At 41.5% G+C, this 23001-nt stretch overlaps 1 protein-coding gene across 9 annotated transcripts in view; it reads right to left on the minus strand.

The window, feature by feature from the left end:
- The window catches only part of PTK2 (protein tyrosine kinase 2), a 405326-nt gene that overhangs the window by 226249 nt on the left and 156076 nt on the right, over positions 1-23001 (minus strand). For all 9 annotated transcript variants that reach the window (XM_075063277.1, XM_075063281.1, XM_075063280.1 and 6 more), the window contains one exon: positions 8741-8907. In XM_075063277.1, the coding sequence (XP_074919378.1) occupies positions 8741-8907 (167 nt within the window). The remainder of the gene's footprint in view (positions 1-8740; positions 8908-23001) is intronic.

Consider the following 23001-nt stretch of genomic DNA (forward strand, 5'->3'; position numbering starts at 1 on the left):
AGATAACTCTACATATATCTGTATCTTGATACAGTTTTAATGAACCCATCTCCATCATAGAACAGAAGATGAATTAGTCACAAGATAGTACTGAATTACAAAAGTATGAGGTACAAATAGGAGATGAGAAAGGCCTGTTGGGCGACAGTCTCTGTCCCTTTCAGTGAAGAATTGTTCCCTAACCTTGCCCAAGATACTAGTGTCAATGGCACTTCCACCATTTCCCATTGCAGACTATTCTGTACTATAATAATTACTCATAGTCCAGAAGTCTGTGGTAATCTACATTTTACATGTTCCTTCTCTTAACTTCATACTTGTCTTTGCACTATTGTATGTAACCTCTCTTTCCCTGCTGTTCCTACCCTTCAAATGTTTATAAACTGTCACCCCTGAACATCTGCTAAGCAAGATACGGATATTTAGTTCTTTTAATCTTTCCTAATAAACCATTCTCTACAAAGCCATAATAATTTTTATTGCTGTTCTCTCAACTCTATTCTTTATTGTACTTTTGTAACCTTAGGAAGCCATCACATATCTTCAATGCCATAAATTTAATGTGAATAGTCCTCCAATAAAAAAAATCCTTGTTCTTTCCACATTTCAACGTAAGAATAAACATTTACTGAATATTGTGAGATTCATTCTAAACCACCTCTAAGAATAACATATGACAGTCACTCACTAGACAATTAATTTAGATATATTGGCTGGTTAACCATTCATCTTATATTTATACAGTTTCTGTCACTCTAAAGTGTTTTAAGTTTTAAGACACATGGCTGGTGAGATGAAGGCATATGGGAGGCTAAGGGAGTCAGCAAGCTGAGTTTGTCAGCAAAGAAAGACAGGGAAGCAGGGTTGTGTGCCAGCCAGCCATCCTGACCCCAGAGACTTCCACCAGGCCCTGGTCTTGACTTGCTGGGAATGCAGCCTGTATGTTCCCGCTGATAAAAGCCAGACAGGGGGAAAAACCTGGGTGTAAGAGCTGTAGGTTGGTGGAGTCCCAGAGGAAACAGGTTAGAAAGCTGCAGGAGGAGGTGGCTCAACTGTGTAGCATCCGGGAGTGTGAGGACTTCATTGACAGGACACACATGGAAACATCAGGGAAGGAGGATATTAGGTGACCACAGAAGCACCAGAGGAGGAAGGCAAACCAGCTGCTCTAGGGGGACGAGACTGGCTGCTCACCATCTTGGGCAGCAGACAGCGTTCTACTCCCTACCCAGGTACCCCAATCATCAAGGTGAAGAACTGGTATGCTATACTGGCAATAGGAGGTGACGAACAGATCCTAATGGCTGAGGAGGAGGAGCCCATTGCCCCCAAAGCTGGGAGGCTCATGGCCATCACACCCAAGATGGGGCATAAGGTGCTAGTGTTTTAGTACTGCATTCAGGAGGGTGGAGGCAACCATCTCCTGACCTGATGTCTGGGGAGGTGTGCTTCCTGCCTGGAGATGTTGCACATTGGGAGAACTTACAGAAAGGCTGCTGAGGCTCATCCATCTCTCTAACCACTTCCCCACAATGCTCACACACGTGGGCACTAATCCTATTATCAGGTATGACCCTGAGTAGATCAGCAGTGACTACAGGGCTCTGGGAGTGAGGTCAAGAAATCAGAGGCATAGTTTGTTTTCTTGATAATCATCCCAGTTGAGGGTAAGGGCCCAAGTAGGGACATGTGCATCTTGACGATGGATGCATGGCTGCAAAGATGGTGCCAAAGGGAGGCCTTCGGCTTCCTCAACCATAGGATGCCATTTTGGGAAGAAGGCCTGCTGATAGTTCAGTGGTTTGAACATTGGCCTGCTAAACCCACGGTTGTGAGCTCAATCCTTGAGGAGGCCACTTAGGGATCTGGGGCAAAAATCTGTTTTGGGGATTTGAGCAGGGGGTTGGACTAGATGACCTCCTGAGGTCCCTTCCAACCCTGATATTCTATGAAATTAATGTTGTGCATAGAATTTCCTTTTCCCTCACAGAAACGGGCTGTAGAGCTGCTGGCTGCCACTGGACCTAGCAGAGCCCAGCTAGCAGAGGGCCAGAGCTGAAAGGTTTTGGGCAGCTGCAGTTCCCAGCACACATTAAAGGAAGGAGGTAGTGTGCAGGAAACGCCACACAAACCCACGATCCAGTATCAAGCCATTTCTCCTTCTGGATCCCTGGGCTATGGGCCCCCCTCCCCCCATGGCTAGGCTCTGGGGGGAAGTGGCGGAGGGGACGTGAGTGTCTGGGCTGGGGGGTGCCCCATGGTTGGGCTCTGGAGAGAGAAGGTCTGAGTGTCTCTCCCCGGCTGGGCTCTGGCAGGAGATGGGGCAGAGAAATGGAAACTGGGTTTTTAGTAGGGGTTTTTCTAACTCTACTCCTGGGAGAATTTTTATGTGTCTCTGTATTGTTACAGATATATTCCCTGACAGGTATTTTGCAATAAATTACCAAAATAATTGAAACTGGTATGATTATATAGTCTTATTTTGACAAATAAAATATGCAGAATTTTAAAATACTGTGCAAGGAATTTTTATTTTTTTGGAATCAGAAATATCCAAAACAAAATACCTAGTAGTAACAGGCAACTTTAACTACACAGACTGTTCGAAGAGTAGTATGGCAAAAAAACAAAATTTCCAATAAGTTATTAAAAGGTACTGGTGACAACTTTGTTTCAGAAAGCAGAGGGGGGACAGCCGTTTTAGATTTGATTCTGAACAATAGGGTGGAGTCAGTAGCAAATCTGAAGGTGGAAGGCTATTTGGATGAAAGTGATCATGCTTCATGATTTCATGATTCTAACAAAAGAAGGCATGAGAGCAGCAGAAAAAGGACAATGGACTTCGAAACTTTAAACTCAGAGAACTGGTAGGTAAGGTGACATGGGAAGAAAATCTAAAGGAAAAAGGAGCTTAGGAGAGCTGTCAGTTTCTCAAGACGACAATATAAAAGTACAACTGCAAACTGTCTCCGTGTGAAGGAAAGATGGGAAGGATGATTAGAGGCCAATATATTCCATCAGGAATTCTTTAATGATTTGAAAATCCAAATGGAATCCTATAAAAATGGAAACATGGACAAACTGATATGGTGTACAAAAAACCACAAATGTGTAGAGACAAATACAGAAAGGCTAAGGTAAAAATGCATTACACTTAGCAAATGACATAAAAGGCAGTCAGAGGAGGTTCGTTAAATACATTAGGAGAAAGATGAAGGAACGTGTAGGTCTGCCACATAACAGGGAAAGAGAACTAACAACATCAAGAATGTTAAGATGTTTAATGCCTATTTTGCTTCAGTTTTTACTAAAAAGGTTGATGACTGGACACTATACACAATAGGTAATAACAAGGCAGAAGGAATGCAAGCCAAAATTGGGAAAGAACAGGTTCAAGAATATTTAGATAAGTTATACGAACTGAAGATGGTAGGGCTTGAAGTACTTCATTCTAGGGTACTTAACGAATTAGCTGAAGCCATCTCAGAACCATTACAATTATCTTTGAGAACTCATGAAGGATGGATGTGGTCCCAGAGGACTGGAGAAGGGCAAGCATAGTACTATCTTTAAAAAGTGGAACAAAGAGGACCTGGATAACTACAGACCATCAGCCTAACTTTGATACCTGGAAAGAGACTGGAACAAATTATTCAACAATTAGTCTGTACGCACCTAGAGAATAACAGGGTTATAAGAAATAGCTAGTATGAATTTGTCAAGAAGAAATCAGGCCAAACCAACCTAATTTCCTTCTCTGACAGGTTTATTAGACTAGTGGATGGGGGGAATCAATAGATGTGTTACATCCTGATTTTAGAAAGACTTTTGACAGATTCCCATATGACTTTCCCATAAGCAACCTAGAGAAATGCAATCTAGATGATATTACTATAAGGTGGGTACAAAACTGGTTGGAAGAACATACTCAGACAGGAGTTATCAATAGTTCGCTAAGTGGGAAGACATATCTAGTTGGGTCCTGCAAGGGTCAATCCTGGGTTCGGTACTTTTCAATATTTTCATTAATGACTTGGATAATGGAATGGAGAGCACGCTTATAAAATCTGCAGGTGACACAAGCTGGGAAGTATTGGAGTACAGGATGAGAATTCAAAACAACGTTGACAAATTTGGTGAATTGGTCTGAATTCAACACAACGAAATTTAATAAAGACAAGTGCAAAATAATTTATGTAGGAAGGAAAAATAAAATGCACAACTACAAAATGGGGAATAACTGACAAGGCGATGGCATTGCTGAAAAGGCTTGGAGGGGTATAATGGATCACAAACTAAATATGAGTCAACAACATGATACAATTGTGAAAAAGGCTAATACTCTCAGGTGTATTAATGGGTGTCATATGTAAGACACAGGGGATAGTTGTCCCGCTCTACTTGGAACTGGTGACATCTTAGGTGGAGTACTGTGTCCAATTTCTGGGCACCACAATTTAGGAAGGGTGTGAACAAGTTAGAGAGAGTCCAGAGAAGAGCAACAAAAATGAAGAAAGGTTCAGAAACCTGGCCTATGAGGAAAAATTAAAAAACTGAGCATGTTTAGTCTTGAGAAAAGAACACTGAAGAAGGACTGATAATCTTCAGATATGTTAAGAGCTGTTACAAAGAGGACAGTGATCAGTTGTTCTCCCTGACCAGAGGAGGAAAGACAAGAAATAACGGGCTTAATCTGCAACAAAGGAGATTTAGGTTAGATATCAAGAAAAACTTTCTAACTATAAAGGTAGTTAAGTTCTGGAATAGGCTTCCAAGGGAGGCTGTGGAGTCACTGGAGGTTCTTAAGAACAGGTTGAACAGATACCTATCAGGAAGGGTCTATGTTTGCTTGGTCCTGTCTGAGCAAAGAGGCCTGGATGTGAAGACTTCTTAAGGTACCCCCAGACCTATATTTCTATCATTCTATTAGAATTAGCTATAGACTGAATTAGAGAGAACCCCTAGAGTTCATTTCTGCAACATGCTTCTGCAGAGCTGTTTATAACGTGAGTGTAATTGTATAAAACAGAAACTGATTATTAATACCTTTTAGAAATAAGAAGAAAGAGAAAATTGTTCAAGATGATGATATGGCCAGAAAGTTTAAACTTCAGACGTCTCTGCTTTTTTTATGCACAGCAAGTTTTGCCTGTGATTGTATTAAATATTATCCTGGCTCAAGTAACTACTGCAAATTATTGTAAATCTAGTTCACCCAGAAGGACTTGCTTTATGCTCTGCAAAGCTCCATTTTCTCCTTTCCACACACATTTCAGCACCAAACATTTCAGTTAAATCTCTCCCTCCAATCTAGGTACAGCTCTCTTGTGCTACATAGAACAAAACAGTAGTAAATCAGTCTCTGAATCTGCAGCACTGCAAACCTTTTCCTGGCTCATGTTCTTAGAAGCAAGTGATTCCCCTGTAAGTCTGAATTTGCTTGTTACTGTGATTATCATTTCTTTCTCACAAGTTGTGTCAAATTGAATTGGACTTCATGTAGCAGACTATAAAAGCCTCTTTATTATCATATTAAGAGAACCTAATGTACTAAATATAGACACCAGTACAAAATAGCTTTTGCCTTCTGGACAAGTTGCTAAGTTTCTGAAATCTTGATCTTTTAAGTTGTATTTTTCCTTAACTGCACTAATCAATTATTTCAACAAAGAATTTTTAACAAAGCAGATTCATTACCAATGTTAAAAAAACAATGTACATAACAACAGGATGCATCTAATGGTAACTGGCTTGTTACTGGATTAACAAATCTCAATTCAATTTGGAAGATTAAGTGTTTTATAATAATTAGACGTATAATCTGCATATCAATTTGGTATAAAACACTTCTGTTTGCAATGCTAGATCTTGCATATCGAGGAAATGAGAAAGAGAGTCAATAGTCATTGTAGTATACAATACACCTGTGTTCCTCAATATTAGTTTCCTGAATAGAATGAATGTTATCAATGAACAAATAAGCACTCAGTCTTACTGATAAAGTGAAACTGATAAAGTCTCCAGTGTTCACTCACATCATCCTTTTGAACCCCTCTGGGGATCTGTAACAGTTGAAGACATTGTCTACACTGCTAAAAAAGGTGTGTGTGTTTTACTTTCAGATAATAGTCACTCTTAGCTCAGTGGTTTGAGCATTGGCCTGCTAAACCCAGGGCTCTGAGTTCAATCCTTGAGGGGGCCATTTAGGGATCTGGGGCAAAAATCTGTCTGGGGATTGGTCCTGCTTTGAGCAGGGGGGTTGGACTAGATGACCCCCTGAGGTCCCTTCCAACCCTGATATTCTATGATTCTATAACTCATGTGTATGACCTATCCCATGCACTTCTGTTTACCATCAGGTAAACTAGGCAAGATCAGCACTATCTTGCTGCCTTGTGATAACCTCACCCAGTTTATCTCACAGTAAAACTGAAGCGTCCTGTTTTCACTGCGTTCTTACCTGGGGATAGTTCATGTGTGTGAGCTGCCCAAGAATAAAAAACATACATTTTTCAGCAGTGAAGACAAGGCCACAGTGGTATCTTAAAGCAAGTTTAAGGCTTGGGCAATTGGACTCCTAACAAACAACTACTTCTTGCTCCTTCACTCGTTACAGAATTGCATTCTGCTAATTTTCATTAGGATGGTTACCCATTGGCACTGCTGTGAAACTGGGCTACGTCTGCTCTTACAGCTGAACTGAATGCCACTGGAAGAGAGAAGAGATGTCTGGCTTAACAAACTGTGGCTGACCTTGTAGGTCTGAATTTATTACTTATCCTGAGCCTTAACCACAGCCACAGGAGTCTACTGCAGTGCTGTGTGAATACAGAGTCACCTCCCTTACTGTTCCTCTGGAAATAGTATCCAATAGCATCACAAAAATCACTTACGTTAGGGACAGAATTTGTTCCAAGAACTTTTATCATTTTCTATCTTCTCCTGCTGACAGGAAGTTTAATCTAAGCATCTGGACTGATCTAAAAGAATATTAGAGAATATATTTCCCGTGTATATTGAATACACAGACTTAAATTAAAATCATTAAAAAATTCCCATATGAGCAGCAGTTACTGGATGATTATGTTATAAGACGATATTAATTCAAGCACCATTCCAGGACTTCTCTCTTACTCTACTGATCTAAATATTTTAACAAGTACTGTCATCTGATCCTAAATGCTCTGTTTTATAGTATTACAAATATGACAGCAACATTTTGATTATTCAAAGCAAATCTCTATGGGTTTAAAACGTAAGTCAGGCTGCTTGCATTCGATAAAGCATAAAATGACACTCTGGAGATGTACTGAATAATTTATATCTTATCATGACACTTGTCTGAGGTTTTTATACAATCCCGTTATCCAGACTTCAAAACAATTATCTAACTTTCCTTTTAAAGCTGATTAACTTTGTTTTGTAATATGTAACATATAGGTTGCATCACATAATATAAATGAAACTGGCACTCTTACAATAGGTAAGAAATATCCATTGCATAAATTATTCATATCTCATATTTAATTCTGGCCATATTATGTGAACAGAATATTTTCCCCCCAAAAGACACTTCAAAGTATTATTTATGATAATTTGTTTGAAAAAAATGATCAATCTGCATCATTAAAACATACAGGAAGACCTGAAATGTTGTGTACACAGAAGAAAATGTGCAATATTTCTGACACCAGGGTTTTAAACTTTCTCATTTAGTGTGACAGGCTACCCCCTAAAAGTGAATTAATAAACTCACAGGATCAGATGTGCTAGATGTGGTAAGCATTTAACTAGTAAATTATCTAGCAATTTAAGTTTCAAGAAATTACATGCAGACTGCTTACTACAGTTCTTCAGAAGAACATATTTACAGGGTTTTAAATGACTAGTAATCCTGTGTAAAGTGTGTTATGGTCAGAAAACTGATTATATTCAAAGATTATATGTCCAGAAGGTGCATCCGAGTTTGACCTCCTGCATAACACAAGTGATAGGATTAACCTGAATTAACTGACTATGAACATTTCTTACTCTGTAGATCTGCTCCACGTATTTATTCAGATATATCTCTCTTCACTTTTCTGACAGAGTTTTTCTACGGCTTTTTACTTCTATTAGCACTGCAGAAGCAAGCCATTTAAGACAGACAGCTGCATTCTCCTCTGGTTTGTATATTAAGAACAGATTTGGCAATTAAATCTCACCTGGAGAATCTTAACCCATTCTAAATCTGTACATTTCTAAACAGGAGTAATTAACATTTGTCTTAGTTAAATGATAGCTGCAGTATATGAAGCTTAACAAGACTTTCCTAATTTCTTTTAAAGAGAATATAAAATGCCCTTTTAGAAGTATTTTTAAATGCATCACAGCATTTTTATGCTTAAAACAGGGATACAATTAAATGTTATGATTCACTGGGCCTACTACACATTTAGCAAGTCTCATCCTACTCTTCTCCCACTCTGAGGTTTGCAGGCTCAAATTAGACTTAACAGCTCTTCATAGTTGGCAAAATTCCCTTCTAGCCAATGAGCCTTTCCTCTGGAATACCAGGGCACCTTCTCATTTCTTCTAGCTTTTTGCTGGGTAACTATAGGCAGCTGTCTCCCTTTCTACTAGCGCTATTCTCAGGAGTTCTGCAAGAGGATTTTCTTCATAAAATAAAAGATTATACAAAGTTTATGGCAAATAGAACATAATGATTTGATTTTGAAATTGAACAGGTTTATAATCTTACTTCCATTCCTCTGGAGGGTGGGCTAATTCAAACCTCTCCCTCACATTGGATACACCCATGTCCAGATGTAGCCAGTGGACCTCCTCAGATTGCAGGTGACTGAGCCGTAATCCATAACAGGCCACATTCTTTACTTTGTGACTGTCCACTATCTTCTGAATTATGCCCTAAAACACACAAAAATACACATTTTGTTATAAAACTTTTTGTACATGCCTGTAAAGGGTATATCATACTTTATACAAAGGGCTAATCAATGGATCCAACATAGCTACATTTATTAGGAATGCAAGAAAATAAGTTACTAATTGTTAAACCATAATTCCAGTTCTAAATTTTTAGTTATATGCTTTTACTTGAATCTGTACCAGTCATGTATCTTACCAAAACTGAGCCACCATATGCTCTATATAGAGAAAATGCTGGAGAAAAAAAACACCACCACCTTTTACTTGTTAAATATTTCTAACTCTTCCGCAAATCATGACAGTCACTCCCTACCTACATTAGGAAAACAGTCAGAAGCTTTCCTCCTCTTTTGTGCCGGAGCAAACAGGATTTAGTAAAAGGTTAATTCACACATGAACCCTTGATTTTTCCATCTAACTTGTCCTTGAGGGTCAACATTTATCTCTACAATGGCAGAAACATTTCTAATGCAAGAACCATCTACTCAGGTAGATTTTTCTAACAGAAAAATTGTACCCCTGGTTTGTCCTTTCGTAAATTATAGTTTACATTAGCTCCAGGCAAGGAATAGTCAGAGTCCAAGAAAAGTCCACAGCTATGTGCCACAGAGCCCCACAGGAGTGGGAGCAGGACTACAGGGGCTAGGTAAGTAACAGTTTGCACAATATAGGGCAGTTTTGCAAAGTTCATTATTTTATATACCAAAGGGTTCAAATGATTGAAAAACAACTTTTGAAACTGTGGTACACTATAAAAATCTGACCCTTCTAGGGGTCTCCAGTCCAGCAGAATCTTTGATTGATGCATAGTGCATGCTGAGGTGCAACAGGGGTGAAGATGATGTGGGGCCTACAAACATGAAAGGCAAGACAAATTAAACACTACGCTAATGTCCCACTTAACTTTGCTATTGAGGTACTGACCACAAGGGTGCTAAAGCTGATGAAGTTTGTTTTTTCACATTTAACAGAATCCTGGTTTATGTACGGCTGTTAGTATACTGTACCATACACTGCAGAATACAGTTGCTCATATCCAGGGTTACAAAGAGCACTGCTACTTCCAAGAGTACTTAGATGTACAAAGAGAAATATTTAACCCTTTCCTTACACTAAAAGCAATTTCTGTGTAAGTAAAGCCTGACATTTTGGCAAGCATGCTTTTTTCTGAAGGTCACAGAAATAAAGTGCAAAACATGCACAGCTCATTTCAGAAATCTGCCCATGAAGGACAGTGTCTTGTCAATAATGAAAATAGGGGTCAATGTTCTGAAAAGGCAGTTGTACTCCAACTGAAATACGACAGAGATGAATTTGGGAAATGAAGTCAAGGCAAAATTGGATATTTTCCACACCAATAAAGCATTAAAAATATTGATAGATAAGCCATAGTCGGAAACTGCTACCGCAGATAATCAAGTGTGTGGCCAGAAAAGAAATGAGGAGGAGATTCAAGAGCTTCCCTAACTATCAGCCTGGTATTTTCTAATGGGGCCCAGGAAATCAAGTGCCTAATTCTCATGGAAAGCCAGTGGGGCTGGCTGCCTAAACCCCTTTGAAATCCCAGTCTCAATTTAAAAACACAAAATATTTCTTAACCTTATTCCAGAAAAGCACAATAGCTCTTCCGTTCACGTAACTAATCACACCAAAATCAAGTAAGTATCAAGACAGTATTCTTTAGAGCTGAAAACATTGTCAATAAATACACAAGTTGAATACATAGGTAACACAGACTGCATACATGGTACTGTACGATACTGCTGTACAACAGGTTAGCTGTGTTAAACAACATATCCCAACCTGAGAGCTTAACCTCTAAATATATATTATGATTTTTTGTTTTTGTATTATCCTATAAAGTGAGAACAAGTTTTATCTAGAACATTTCGCAGAAAAGTAAACAAGCAGAGGTAGGCCATTCAGTGAGAAATTTAGAAAACATTTGGAGAATGGAGATGAAAGGTAAATACAACTTAATAGACGGATAAGTAAAATGGATTCACCTCTCTTCTCAAACTGATGAGTAGTACTTTTTACAATCTAATAAGTTAACAAATACATTTATCAAAAATTAAATATACTGAAGAATGAACTTAAGACAACCTTTAGTGTAATTATTATTTTACAAACTTGTACATTTACGCAGAGCACAAGAACTGGTGCATATTACAAATCAAAATAAATATAGTATTTTGCTATCAGGCTTCCTTAGACTATTCCAATATTACAGCTTGACCCAAAAATGGAAAAATAAGAAAATAATGTGATCGAGACGCTCAAGCTTTTAATATAGAGAGTTCATTCATTTTACACAAAAAAATTAAAGAAGTTTAATTTCAACTATTTGGAGCCAGATTCTCACCTTGAATAAATCAGGATGGCTCCACTGAGCAACAACAATTGACACTAAGTGAGGATCTATCCCTGTGTGAGAAACAGCTACATGCATATAATCTAGTAAATTCCCACAGAGTAGAGCAGGATTTTGTTTTAGCCTGCTAGTGTTACAAAGCAGCAAAAGATTAAACCTCCACGAGTTTTTACTGGCAGGGCGGCCATAATTTGGACCAGTGTACTCAATTCTCACCCTTGTTAAATAATGCAGGGAAAGTCCTGGAATTCTGGAAAGCCTCCCCAGACTGTCTAGAGACACTTCCAATACCAGACAAAAGCAACTGCCATAACTTGTGCATGGATGACAGCTTTTCTGTCTTTCATGCTAACAAGAGACTTCACAAGTTAGGAAACCTTGCCACAAGCATGCCTAATGCTCTTTGTAATAGTGATTAGAATGTTTAATCAGAGGTTTTCAGACAGTTTAACTGCTTAATAACTGTACAGTAGGAACTAAAACACCCTGCAGTAAGCCATGACTAAATGCTTGACACACTAACCACAGTGATATCTGAAAATTTCACAAGCTTAGGTATGACCAATGGAACAGTACAGTGTGTTCTAGGACCAGGACTGTGGGTAAGGAATACCTGAGCTCCAATACTATCAATGGCCATTGTGTGGCCTTGAATACATTCCACCTTATCAGTTTCCCAGTTAAAGAATACATTTATCTCCCACATAGGTACATTATAAGAGTTAATGTTAATGCAGCACTTAACACGCTCAAAGTGCTATAAGAGTGCTAAAGTTTCATGCAAGATGTTTAAATTATAAATTGAAATGGACTAGACTAGAAAGCTTCAAATAAGTCAGATTTAAAATTTCCATAGGAAAAAAAACAACTGTGGAATGCCCACATTCATGCTTACTGCAGTAGAATTTAGCCATACAACATCTATTCATAGATTCCAAAGCCAAAAGGGACAATTATAATCATCTAGTTCAGAGGTTCTCAAACTTCATTTCACCGCCAACCCCTTCTGACAACAAAAATTACTACACGACCTCAGAAGAGGGGCTTAAACATGAGCCCCGCTACCACAGGTGGGGGGTCTGTAACCTGAACCCCTTCACCCAGGAATGAAGCCCCAGGTGGTGGAGTCTGGCCCTTGGCTTTGGCCCTAGGGCCCACCAAGTCTAACACCAGCCCTGGAGACCCCATTAAAATGGGGTCACGACCCAGTTTGGGGTCCCGACTCACAGTTTGAGAACTGCTGATCTAGTTTAACCTCCCATACAAGATAAAAAATTTCCCCAAATTAATTCCTAGAGCAGATCTTTTAGAAAAACATCCAATCTTGATTAAAAATTTGTCAGTGATGGAGAACCACCACAACCCTTGGTAAACTGTAACAATGGTTAAATACTCTCACAGTCAAAAATTTATGCCATATTTCCAGTCTGAATTTGTGTAGTTTCAAAGTCCAACCATTAGATCATGTTATATCTTTCTCAGCTAAACTGAAGAAGCCTATTATTAAATATTTGTTCCCCATGTAGGTGCTTACTGACGGTAATGAAGTCATCCCTTAAACTTCTCTTTGTTAAGCTAAATAGCTTGAGCTCTTTGAGTCGATCACTAATCATTCTTGTGGCTCTTCTCTGAACCATCTCCAGTTTATCAACATCCTTCTTGAACTGTGGACACCAGAACTGGACATAGTATTGCTGCAGTGGTAGTACCAGTGCTAAATGAACAGGTGAAATAACCTCACTACTCTTACCTGAGATTTGCCTGTTTATGGATCCTAGGATCACATTAGCCCTTTCGGTTGCAGCGTCACACTGGGAGCTCATGTTCAGCTGATTATCAAGCACAACCCCAAATCTTTTTTAGAGTCACTACTTTCCAAGAGAGTGTCCCCAACTGTGTAATTATGGCCTACATTCTTTGTTCCTAGACATTTAACTGTATTAAAACATGTATTGTTTCTTGCATACAGTTTACCATGCAATCCAGATCACTCAGTCTTACAGACCTGTCCCCTTCATTATTTACCACTCCCTCAATTTTTGTGTCATCTGCAAACTTTATCAGTGATGATTTTATGTTTTCTTCTAGGTTACTGATAAAAAAAAAAAATAGCTTAGGCCAAGAACTGATCCCTGCAGGACCTCCCAAGAAACACACTCGCTTGATGATTCTGTATTTACGGTTACATTTTGAGATCTCTCAGTTAGTCATCATTCAATCCACTTAATGCGTGCCATGTTAATTTTATATCCTCTAGTTTTTTTAATCAAAATGACATGCAGAACCAAGAGAATGCTAACAGAAGTCTATTACATCAACATTATTACCTTTATCAACCAAACTTGTCATCTCATTAAAAAAAGATATTAAGTTAGTTTGCCAGAATCTTTTTTCCATAAACCCATGTTGATTGGCATTCACTATATTACCCTCCTTTAATGCTTTATTAATTGAATCCTGTATCAGCCACTCCATAATCTTGCCTGGAATCAATGTCAGACTGACAGGCTATAAATACCTGGGTAATCCTGTCAACCCTTTTAAAATATTCACACAACATTAGCTTTCTTCTAGTCTTCTGGAACTTCCCCAGTGTTCCAGGACTTATTGAAAATTATTGACATTTTACGGAAAATAATTATATTGTTTTAATCAAAATATTTTGCCTTTTGCCTGTCATCCAAGGATCTCAAGAGTGCCTTACATCAATGCAAGAAATGTAACAATACACAATTTATACACCAAAGATATTTTTGTTCAATAGTAGTAGTAGTTAATTAGCCTCATTATTGTGGTACAAAAGGGGGCCATTCATAGTTGCTTCTGGACACAGGACTATAGATTTATGTTCATAGTGCTATTTCTATAGATCTTTACCCGATAAGTGTATATTTCACTTGAAAGGAGCACAGTTATGTCCTGTCACCTGACTCAGGTACCAATCCCTTATGTGGGCATGTACTAAATACAATACAAGAAAAATGAGACACTCATGGAACAGTAGAGGGTACCTACTTTCTAGCTCATTTACCAATAATGCTCAAGACTGAGTCTCATATTTCTTAATATGTAGTTAGTCTGACAAATTGTTCTGTCATTTGGGCTCTTCCTATCACTCAAACACAGCTCCACAGTTTCAACAGTAGACAGATCACTACTAATGTGTAGAAGCAATTTCCAGACAGATCTGTCCTGTGCAGGAGATGGAATAGTTCTCTTTATTGCCCAATAAAGCCACCTCAGGGTTGGTTTTAAGTTTGGTCTGCAGTTTGGCCCAAGTCCATGATATCTGAGCCATTCTCATCAGATGTGCAGGAAGTCTCCTCTGTGTCCAAGCCCTCTTCTGAATACTACATTTTCCCCTGGATTATTTCACAAAATGACTGAAAGACCAACAGTTTCTGTGTATTATTGTATACATAGAAACTACTGCTACTGCTAATACATTGTATTATTGTATTAATCTTGTCCTACTGCCCCTTATGGTTTGCTCTCAATGCACTAAAGCCACCTTCCTTTCTAACTCTGTAAATTGTGTTACCAGGTCACATTCTCAGGTCTTCTTAACTGTTGCATTCACCCAAAACTACAAGCCATGGGATAGGAATATCCAAGAAATGGTCCAAGGACCAAATGCAGAGGGAGACCTTGGGGCGCCGGGGGAGGAGTAGACATTGTGAGGAAAGCCAACCAAGACATTTTACTGTATTTCTTGGTCAGGAACAAGGGAGTTGAAAGGTAAAAGGAGACAATACCTTGGACAACAGCAGCGTGTGGAGGGAGGAAAATATATTTTCAGGATGATTGTGGCTGAGAGCCAAGGACATAGCAACTCCTAAGTTTTCTAATTTAAGCATTGCCTCTCCCTATAACTACAGGATGAGAACAAAGCAGATTAACTATCAGTTTTATTGCTAGTGATCTCAAACCAGCTATTTATATCTGTCTATCAAGAAAGATACAAGAATATATGGCTACATGTATTTAATAGATAAAAAATTTATGTACACATAAATGCAAATCACTTCAGGCTCCTGGCAAATTGCCACCATAGCCCTCTGTGTTGCAAGGTTTAGATATCTCTTCTATAGACTGTATGTTTGTTTCTATGGGTTTGTTGTATAAATCTTTCTAGCTCAGCAACACAAAGAACAGCTTATTTAGGAAGTGCACACATGACAAGGCACAGAGCTAAAAGAACCCCAAATCAATTTTGTAAACAATCTGAGTTGTGGCTGTAATTGCTTTAAAAAACTGAAAACTTAGGGCCAGACCCTCAGCCAGTGTAATTCAAGTTAGTTTTATTCACTTCTGGCCCTTTTATTACCATCATCATTATTATTCATTATTTGTATTGTGGTATTCTCTAGAGGCCGTAATCAATTAAAGGCACTAGGGGGAAGGCGTACAACAGATCCCCCGGCCACAGAGGTAGAAAAGTGTCCGACGAGAGCCTTTATCAATCCCTCAAATCAAGCAGAAAACACGAACAGGTCCATCTGGGGAGTCCCCCACCTCTGGAAGATGATGCTGACCATTTCTGGATGGAGGCGAGACAAAAAGGTCCTGCTGAAGTGATCTGCCAAAGCATTCCTGGCCCCAGGGAGGTGTCCAGCTATGAGATGGATGGCATGTTGTACACAGAAGTCCCAGAGTCTGAGAGCTTCTTGGCAAACGGCAGACAATCTGGCTCCCCCTTCCTTGTTGATATAGATCATGGCTGCTGTAGTGTCCAGGAGGATCTGGACCACCCTCCTTTTTATGTGAAGTAGGAAGACTTGGCAGGACAGGGATGTGATAGGTTTGATCACAGAGACCCCCTTGGGAGACTCGTCTGATATACTGAGACTCCCTCTGAGCCTGTTTTCTCTGCCACTTTGGGACTCCAGAACCCTGCCTTGTTGAGCCAGACATGCCAGTCTGCTCCACCACAGACCCAGGATCTGAACCACACACCCTAAAGCTGCAGACTTAACTGAAAACAGCTTAAGAAGTGCTCCTATTTCCGACACCCAACTCCGAAAGGGATCCAAACCCCCAATAAATCCGTTTTAATCTGTATAAAGCTTTTACAGGGTAAACTCATAAATTGTCCGCCCTCTATAACACTGATAGAGAGATATGAACAGTTGTTTGCTCCCCTAGGTATTAATTACTTACTCTGGGTTAATTAATAAGCAAAAGCGATTTTATTAAATATAAAAAGTAGGATTTAAGTGGTTCCAAGTAACAAAAAAACAGATCAAAGTTACCAAGCAAAATAAAAAAAAAACACGCAAGTCTAAGCCTAATACAGTCGGAAACTGAATACAAGTAAATCTCACCCACAGAGACGCTTCTTTCACAGACTAGATGCCTTTCTAGTCTGGGCCCAATTCTTTCCCCTGGTACAGTCCTTGTTCCAGCTCAGGTGGTAGCTAGGGAATTTCTCATGACTGCAGCCTCATTTATTCTGTTCCATCCCCTTATATAGCTTTGGCACAAGGAGGGTGTCATAAACAGATAAGAAAAGTTAATAGCACAGAAGTACTTTATATCTCTTTGACTGTAAAGGGTTAACAAGTTCAGTAGGCCTGGCTGTACCGACCGAGAAACCAAATCAGGCGGACGGAACTTTCAAAATTTCGAGGGAGGGCAATTTCTGTGTGTGCTGTGATTTTTGGTGTTTTCACGTCTGGGGGGCTCAGAGGGACGCCGACTGCACAAGGTTTGTTCTCCAATCTCTTGATTAACGGGGGTTCTAAAGATCCAACTAGTAAACTAGGGATGGCGAGTTAGGTTGATGTTTGTTTCTTGTTTGCACATAGGTGCATTTGGCTGGAAGAGTTTATTGTGTATTATTTTGGCTGAAAGGAGTTCAAATTTGTATTTTGCTGAAAGGATTTTTTTGTAACTTGATACGTATGCTGGGAGGATCCCTAGTGTCTATAGCCTAAAAACCCTGTACCTAATCATCCTTAAATTACAAAGATAATTTTTTACTGTTTTCTCTCTTCAATTTAAAGTTTCTGTTTAAGAAACCTGATTGCTTTTTTATTCTGGTGGACCCCAGGGGACTACGTGCGATTTACCAGGGACAATTGGTGGGAGAAAGTGGGAAGGGGGAGAGAAGGCCATAATTTCTGCCTCTTTGTGTCAGGATGTCGTCTTCTCTTCTCAGGTGCGAGTCAGTCGGTGAGGCGATGGGTCGGGGGAGGGGGAATGGAGAGGGGGGGGAAAGGAGGGAGGAAGTATTTGTCCCTCTGTGTTTGTGATGCAAGGAGTTTGAATCACAGTTGACTCCAGGGTAACCCAGGGAGGGGAAGCCTGGGAGACGCAATGGTGGGGGAAAGGGTTTTCTTTCCTTGTCTTAAGATCCAGAGGGTCTGGGTCTTGGGGTTCCCCGGGCAAAGGTTTTGGGGGGACCAGAGTGTATCAGGCACTGGAATTCCTGGTTGGTGGCAGTGCTACAGGTCCTAAGCTGGTAATCAAGCTTAGGGGAATTCATGCTGGTACCCCATCTTTTGGACGCTAAGATTCAGAGTGGGGAATTGTACCATGACAGAGGGAATATTTTGTCTCTTTGGGTCCCCACCCCTCCTTCTGAATGGAAAAGCACCAGGTTTAAAATGGATTCCAGTACCAGATGACATAGTCACATGTCCTGTAGACCCCAAGCCTTCATTCTTCCTGGCCTGACTCACAGGAAGGCTTGCAAGTAAACAGATCAATTTACAACCAATCGTCCTAGTTGATGGGAGCCATCAAGATTCAAACCACCATTAATGGCCCACACTTTGCATAATTACAGTAGGACCTCAGGGTTATATTTCATATTTCTAATTTCAGATACAAGAAAGATACATTTATACAAATAGGATGACCACAATTAGTAGATTATAAACTTTGTAATGATACCTTACAAGAGACCTTCTGCATGAAGCATATTCCAGTTACATTATATTCACGCTCATTAGCATATTTTCATAAAATCATATGGAGTGCAATGTTACAAGGCGAACCGCTCCAAGCTCCCTGACGTTGATGTGTAGGTAGAAATCGTAACTTGACCAATGGCCTTGTGTGCTGAGATCATCCAGGTGGGCTCCCAACCCCAGGTCCAAGGCATTGGAGACAAGGGTCTTCAATGCAGGATTCTGCCATTAGGTGAGTGATGATTGTATGTGGTCCGGGACCTGACAACTCGCTCATGTTGTGTCTGTTGGGGACACAGACTGACGTCATCCACGCTTGCAGGGGTGTGAGACAGAGCCACATGTGTCGGACCACATAAGTGCAGGCCACCATGTGGCCCAACAATCGCAGGCACATGTGAGCGGTGGTGAGAGAGTGGGCTTGCATGCACAAGATGAGGTCCACTTTGGCTTGGAACCGAGACTCGGGGAGGAAGGCTCAGGCCTGAGGTGAATCAACGACTGGTCCAATGAACTCTATGCATTTCATTGGACTTAGGGTCAACTTTTTCTTATTTATTAACAGCCCCTGATTGCAACAGGTGGAACAAATCAAACTGAGATGCTGCCGCACCTGATCCCAGGTCCGACCCTTTATTAGCCAGTCATCGAGGTATAGGTAAATTTGAACACACCGGCACCTTAGGTAGAGGGCCACTGGTGCTATGCACTTTATGAACACTCTTGGAGCTGACGAGAGACTGAATGACAATGTGGTGAAATGGAAATGGTGCTGGCCCAGAGTAAAACAAAGGAAGTGCCTGTGCCCTGGAAAAATGGAAATACACGTCCTTCAAGTCGTGGGTGGCATACCAATCTTCCAGATCCAGGGAGAGGATGATGGAGACCATGCGAAACTTCAACTTTCTGAGAGACTTGTTGGGATGATGCGGGTCCAAAATGGTTCTGGGGCCTCTTTTTGCTTTTGGGATCAGGAAGTAGCAGGAGTAGAACCCCTTTCCTTTCATATCTCGAGGGATCTCCTCCACTGCCCCCAGATGCAGGAAGTTCTCAGCCTCTTGGATGAGGAGTAGCTCATAAGAAGAGTCCCTGAAAGGGGATGGGGAAGGGTAGGTGAGATGGACGGTCGGCCATGAACTGCAGGGTGTAACCTCAGGATATTATTTTGAGCACCCAATGGTCCGAGGTCAGCTGAGACCATGGTGACCGGAAGGGGTGGAGGCAGTCAAGGAAAGAGTGGGAAGGTGGATTCTGGGAGGTGTGTAGGGCATCATCCTCAAATGCATCCTCAAAATGACTGCTTCTGGCCTCCTTGGTTTCTGGAAGGGCCAGGCTGAGCAGATGAATGGGAAGATGACGAGTGCTGCTATTTAGACCCCTTGTCTCTATCGTTTCTCCTGTAGATGCCCAGCCAGGGAATACCCCAGGACCTAGACTGTGGCGGTGGAGGACGAAATGGCTTCCTGGTCTGCTGAGGAGTATGGAGGCCAAAGGAGCAGGAGAGTGACACGGGAGTCTTTAAGGCCATGGAGTGTCACGTCCATGAGCTCAGAGAAGAGCCCTGTTCCCTCAAACCAGAGGTCAGATATAGTGGCCTGCATTTCCTGGGATAACCTGGAGGACTGCAACCAGGAGCTGCACCTTATGGCCACTGCGGAGTGTCCCAGGCCATCTGAAGGGCCCCCCTTGCCACTGCTGTGCCTTCATCCACTAAAGTGGCAAACTCCTGGGCTTGGTCCTGAAGGAGGACCTCCTTGAATTTGTTAAGGTAGGCCCACAGGTTAACATTGTACCTGCCTAGCAGGGCCTGGTGATTAGACACCAAAAATTGCAGGCTTGTAGTCGAATAAATCTTTCTGCCAAATAAATCCAGTCTCTCGGCATCTCTGTTTTCAACTAGCCACTGAGTTGGCCCTGCCTGTCCCTTTTATTAATAGCGGACACAGCTAGTAACGCCGCTGGAGGGTGTTTATACAGATATTCGAACTCTTTTGCAGGGACATAATACTTCTTTTCTGCCTTCTTAGAAGTAGGCAGAATTGAAGAGGGAGAGGTCTGCCAATCTTAAGGACTCCTGGTTGGATGGTCAGGATGCCCTGGGCCACGGTGGAGGAGGATATAACGTTAAAGAGGTTGTTGGGCTCCTCCGTGACATCCTCAATTTTCAAGTTAAAGTTGGTAGTCACCCTCTTAAGGAGAGCCTGGGGCTCCTTGAAGTTGTCGGGGCGGTGCCCATTTGGGAGGGACCCGCCACCTCTTTGTCCGAAGACAACGATGAAGAGTGCACCACCAGGGGAGAAGTGGGTTCCCTTTCCTTCTTCGGGAATTGCTCCTTAGGTGCTGGAGTCCGATGCACTGCCCCCACGTCAGATTCAGTACCATGTTCCGACTCAGGTGCCAGTGGTGCTAGAGGCAGTTTGTCCAAGGCAGCCAGGGAGGACTGGTGGGAATACAGGCCTGGCATTACGGGCACACCCCACAGGTTCCTGTACAGCCATTGAGCAGGCCACTTTTGCTGCTGCCATGGTGTCGCTACAGGTGCCATGCCAGCTTTGTGGGTCGACGGAGAACCACCCCTCCCGGTCCAGTCAAACCATTGCCCTTCCAGCAACCAGGACGGAGCAGTCGAGGCCTGAGTCTGCCAACTAACCCTAGTCAGCGACCTGCAAGGTGAGGATTGGTGCCTGCCCAACAAGCAGTACCAGGGACACGGAGACCGTTGCCGCAACTGAGAGCAATCCCGCCTCGGTGAGGACCGACATCTGGGAGACCATCTGGGCGAGGGTGACTTGCACCTTGGCAATCTGACTAGAAGATCCACCTACAATGGAATCGACATGAGCAAGCACTTGAAGAAGAAGAGAAGATTAAAGAGGGGAGAAATCAGTATAGGACTCGCTCTCTTCTAGCCCGATCATGTTCCGGTCTTCTGACTAAAGGTGAGGGTCTACTAACATCACCATCCTGTTCCATCATACATCTCATGTAAGGAGTGGACCCCATGAAGAAACACAGCAGACTGCCCTTCCAGGTCAGGTATATGGCAGGGGCTATGATATTACCAAGGCTCCCTTTGAGACCAACTGCACTGGGTCCATGCTGGTCTGAGGTGGAACACCAATCTCTCCACTCATAGCCCAAAAAAAACATTTTTACGACCTAGAGGGGTACTGTTGCAGTCCTGAGTCAAGTGTAGGGAGTGGGCCTGAGAGAGTCTTGCCAGTCCAGCATACTCTGTAGTGCCTGATTCCCACAGCTGTCTGCTGAGACACAACCACTCCTGTCAAGAAGTTGAGAAATTCATCTGCTGCCTTTGACTCTGTGGTAGTAGCATTTGCAAGTGAGAATCTTGACGACAGCCTGGGCACAGCTTGGTTTCTCCCTGCTGCTACAGGGCTTCTTGGTTTTCCTCCTCTTCACCCCAGTTTGCTAAAACAAAGGACCAGGAAAAGGCTTTTGTACAAAATCCTTAATGCTTACAGCAAACTGCAGGCCAATAATCTCGAAATCCCAAAACACCAGTGGCAACAGAATGGTTCAGGAAATGTCACTATTAAAATTAACTGATAAAACAGAAGAATTAAAACTATTTTGGTTCCAGGAGCATGCACCTAGAGGGTGAGATTCTGGAGCCCCCTGAATAACAGTTCTCAACTCCCTTCAAACATGCCCAGCGGGACAGATAGCACACTCATGAGTATTGCAGAACAACCTTCTTAACTGGCCCTGGAGATGCCCACTGTATATTAGAAAGCAATAGAAAGCCACAGAGAGAGAACAGGGAAGGAGTAATGAAAGAGACTGAATTACTGCCCTCTTGAAACAAGCAAGTGCTCAGACTCCAGCACCAAGAAAATAATACTTTATAGAAGCGTGAATGAAACTCCCCGCCTTATAAATTTCAGCAACAGACACATTCCTGAGACAAGCCCGTGAAACAGCTACCCCTCTATTGCAGAAGGAGCCCTTATCATGCTAGGTGCTGAAGACAAAGTCTCTGAAGAGCTAACAGTCTAACAAGACAACTGAGTTATCAAGTATGGAGTGAGAGGAATAGGAAATGGATACCATTTTTATACACATATATACACTGGCTTTTGATTATTATAATAAACTGATAAAGTAAGTGCCAATTATTTCCATTTGCTTGTTAGGCCTTCTTGTGCCAGGACTTCAGCCTAGTCATTATGGGCTAGGACACAAAGCTTTGACCCACTCTGGTTGTCTTTGAACACAAATAGCCTGGCATTTAATTTTTCTCCAAAGAGCACATAACTGGAAGTTGTCTGTGTCATGGTTTGGTTCTGTGCAAATAAATACTAATGGCTCATTTCACACTCACCCTGTGCAACACAGCCAATCCCATTAAGTAATCAGGCCTAGGAAAGATAATGGGGAATTAAATAGATAGATTCACTGAAATTAAAAGGATATCTAGTAAAAACTAATAACCATATCACTGGTTTTAGGAGAAAGAACATTTTATCCTTGTGGAAAAATAGTGCAGGCATGTATGGGAATCAGCTCTGAGAGCCAGAATCTCTCTCACTCTTCTATCTGACGTGATGGCTATAAGAAAAACCATCTTCAAAACCAGGGAATGTCTACGCTATGGGATTATTCCGATTTTACAGAAACCGGTTTTTTAAAACAGATTGTATAAAGTCGAGTGCATGCGGCCACACTAAGCACATTAATTCAGCGGTGTGAGTCCATGTACCAACACGAGTGTCGATTTCTGGAGCGTTGCACTGCGGGTAGCTATCCCATGGCTATGCCATAGTT

The sequence above is a fragment of the Chelonoidis abingdonii genome, chromosome 2 (assembly GCF_003597395.2).
Source record: "Chelonoidis abingdonii isolate Lonesome George chromosome 2, CheloAbing_2.0, whole genome shotgun sequence".
NCBI classification, from domain to species: Eukaryota; Metazoa; Chordata; order Testudines; family Testudinidae; genus Chelonoidis; species Chelonoidis abingdonii.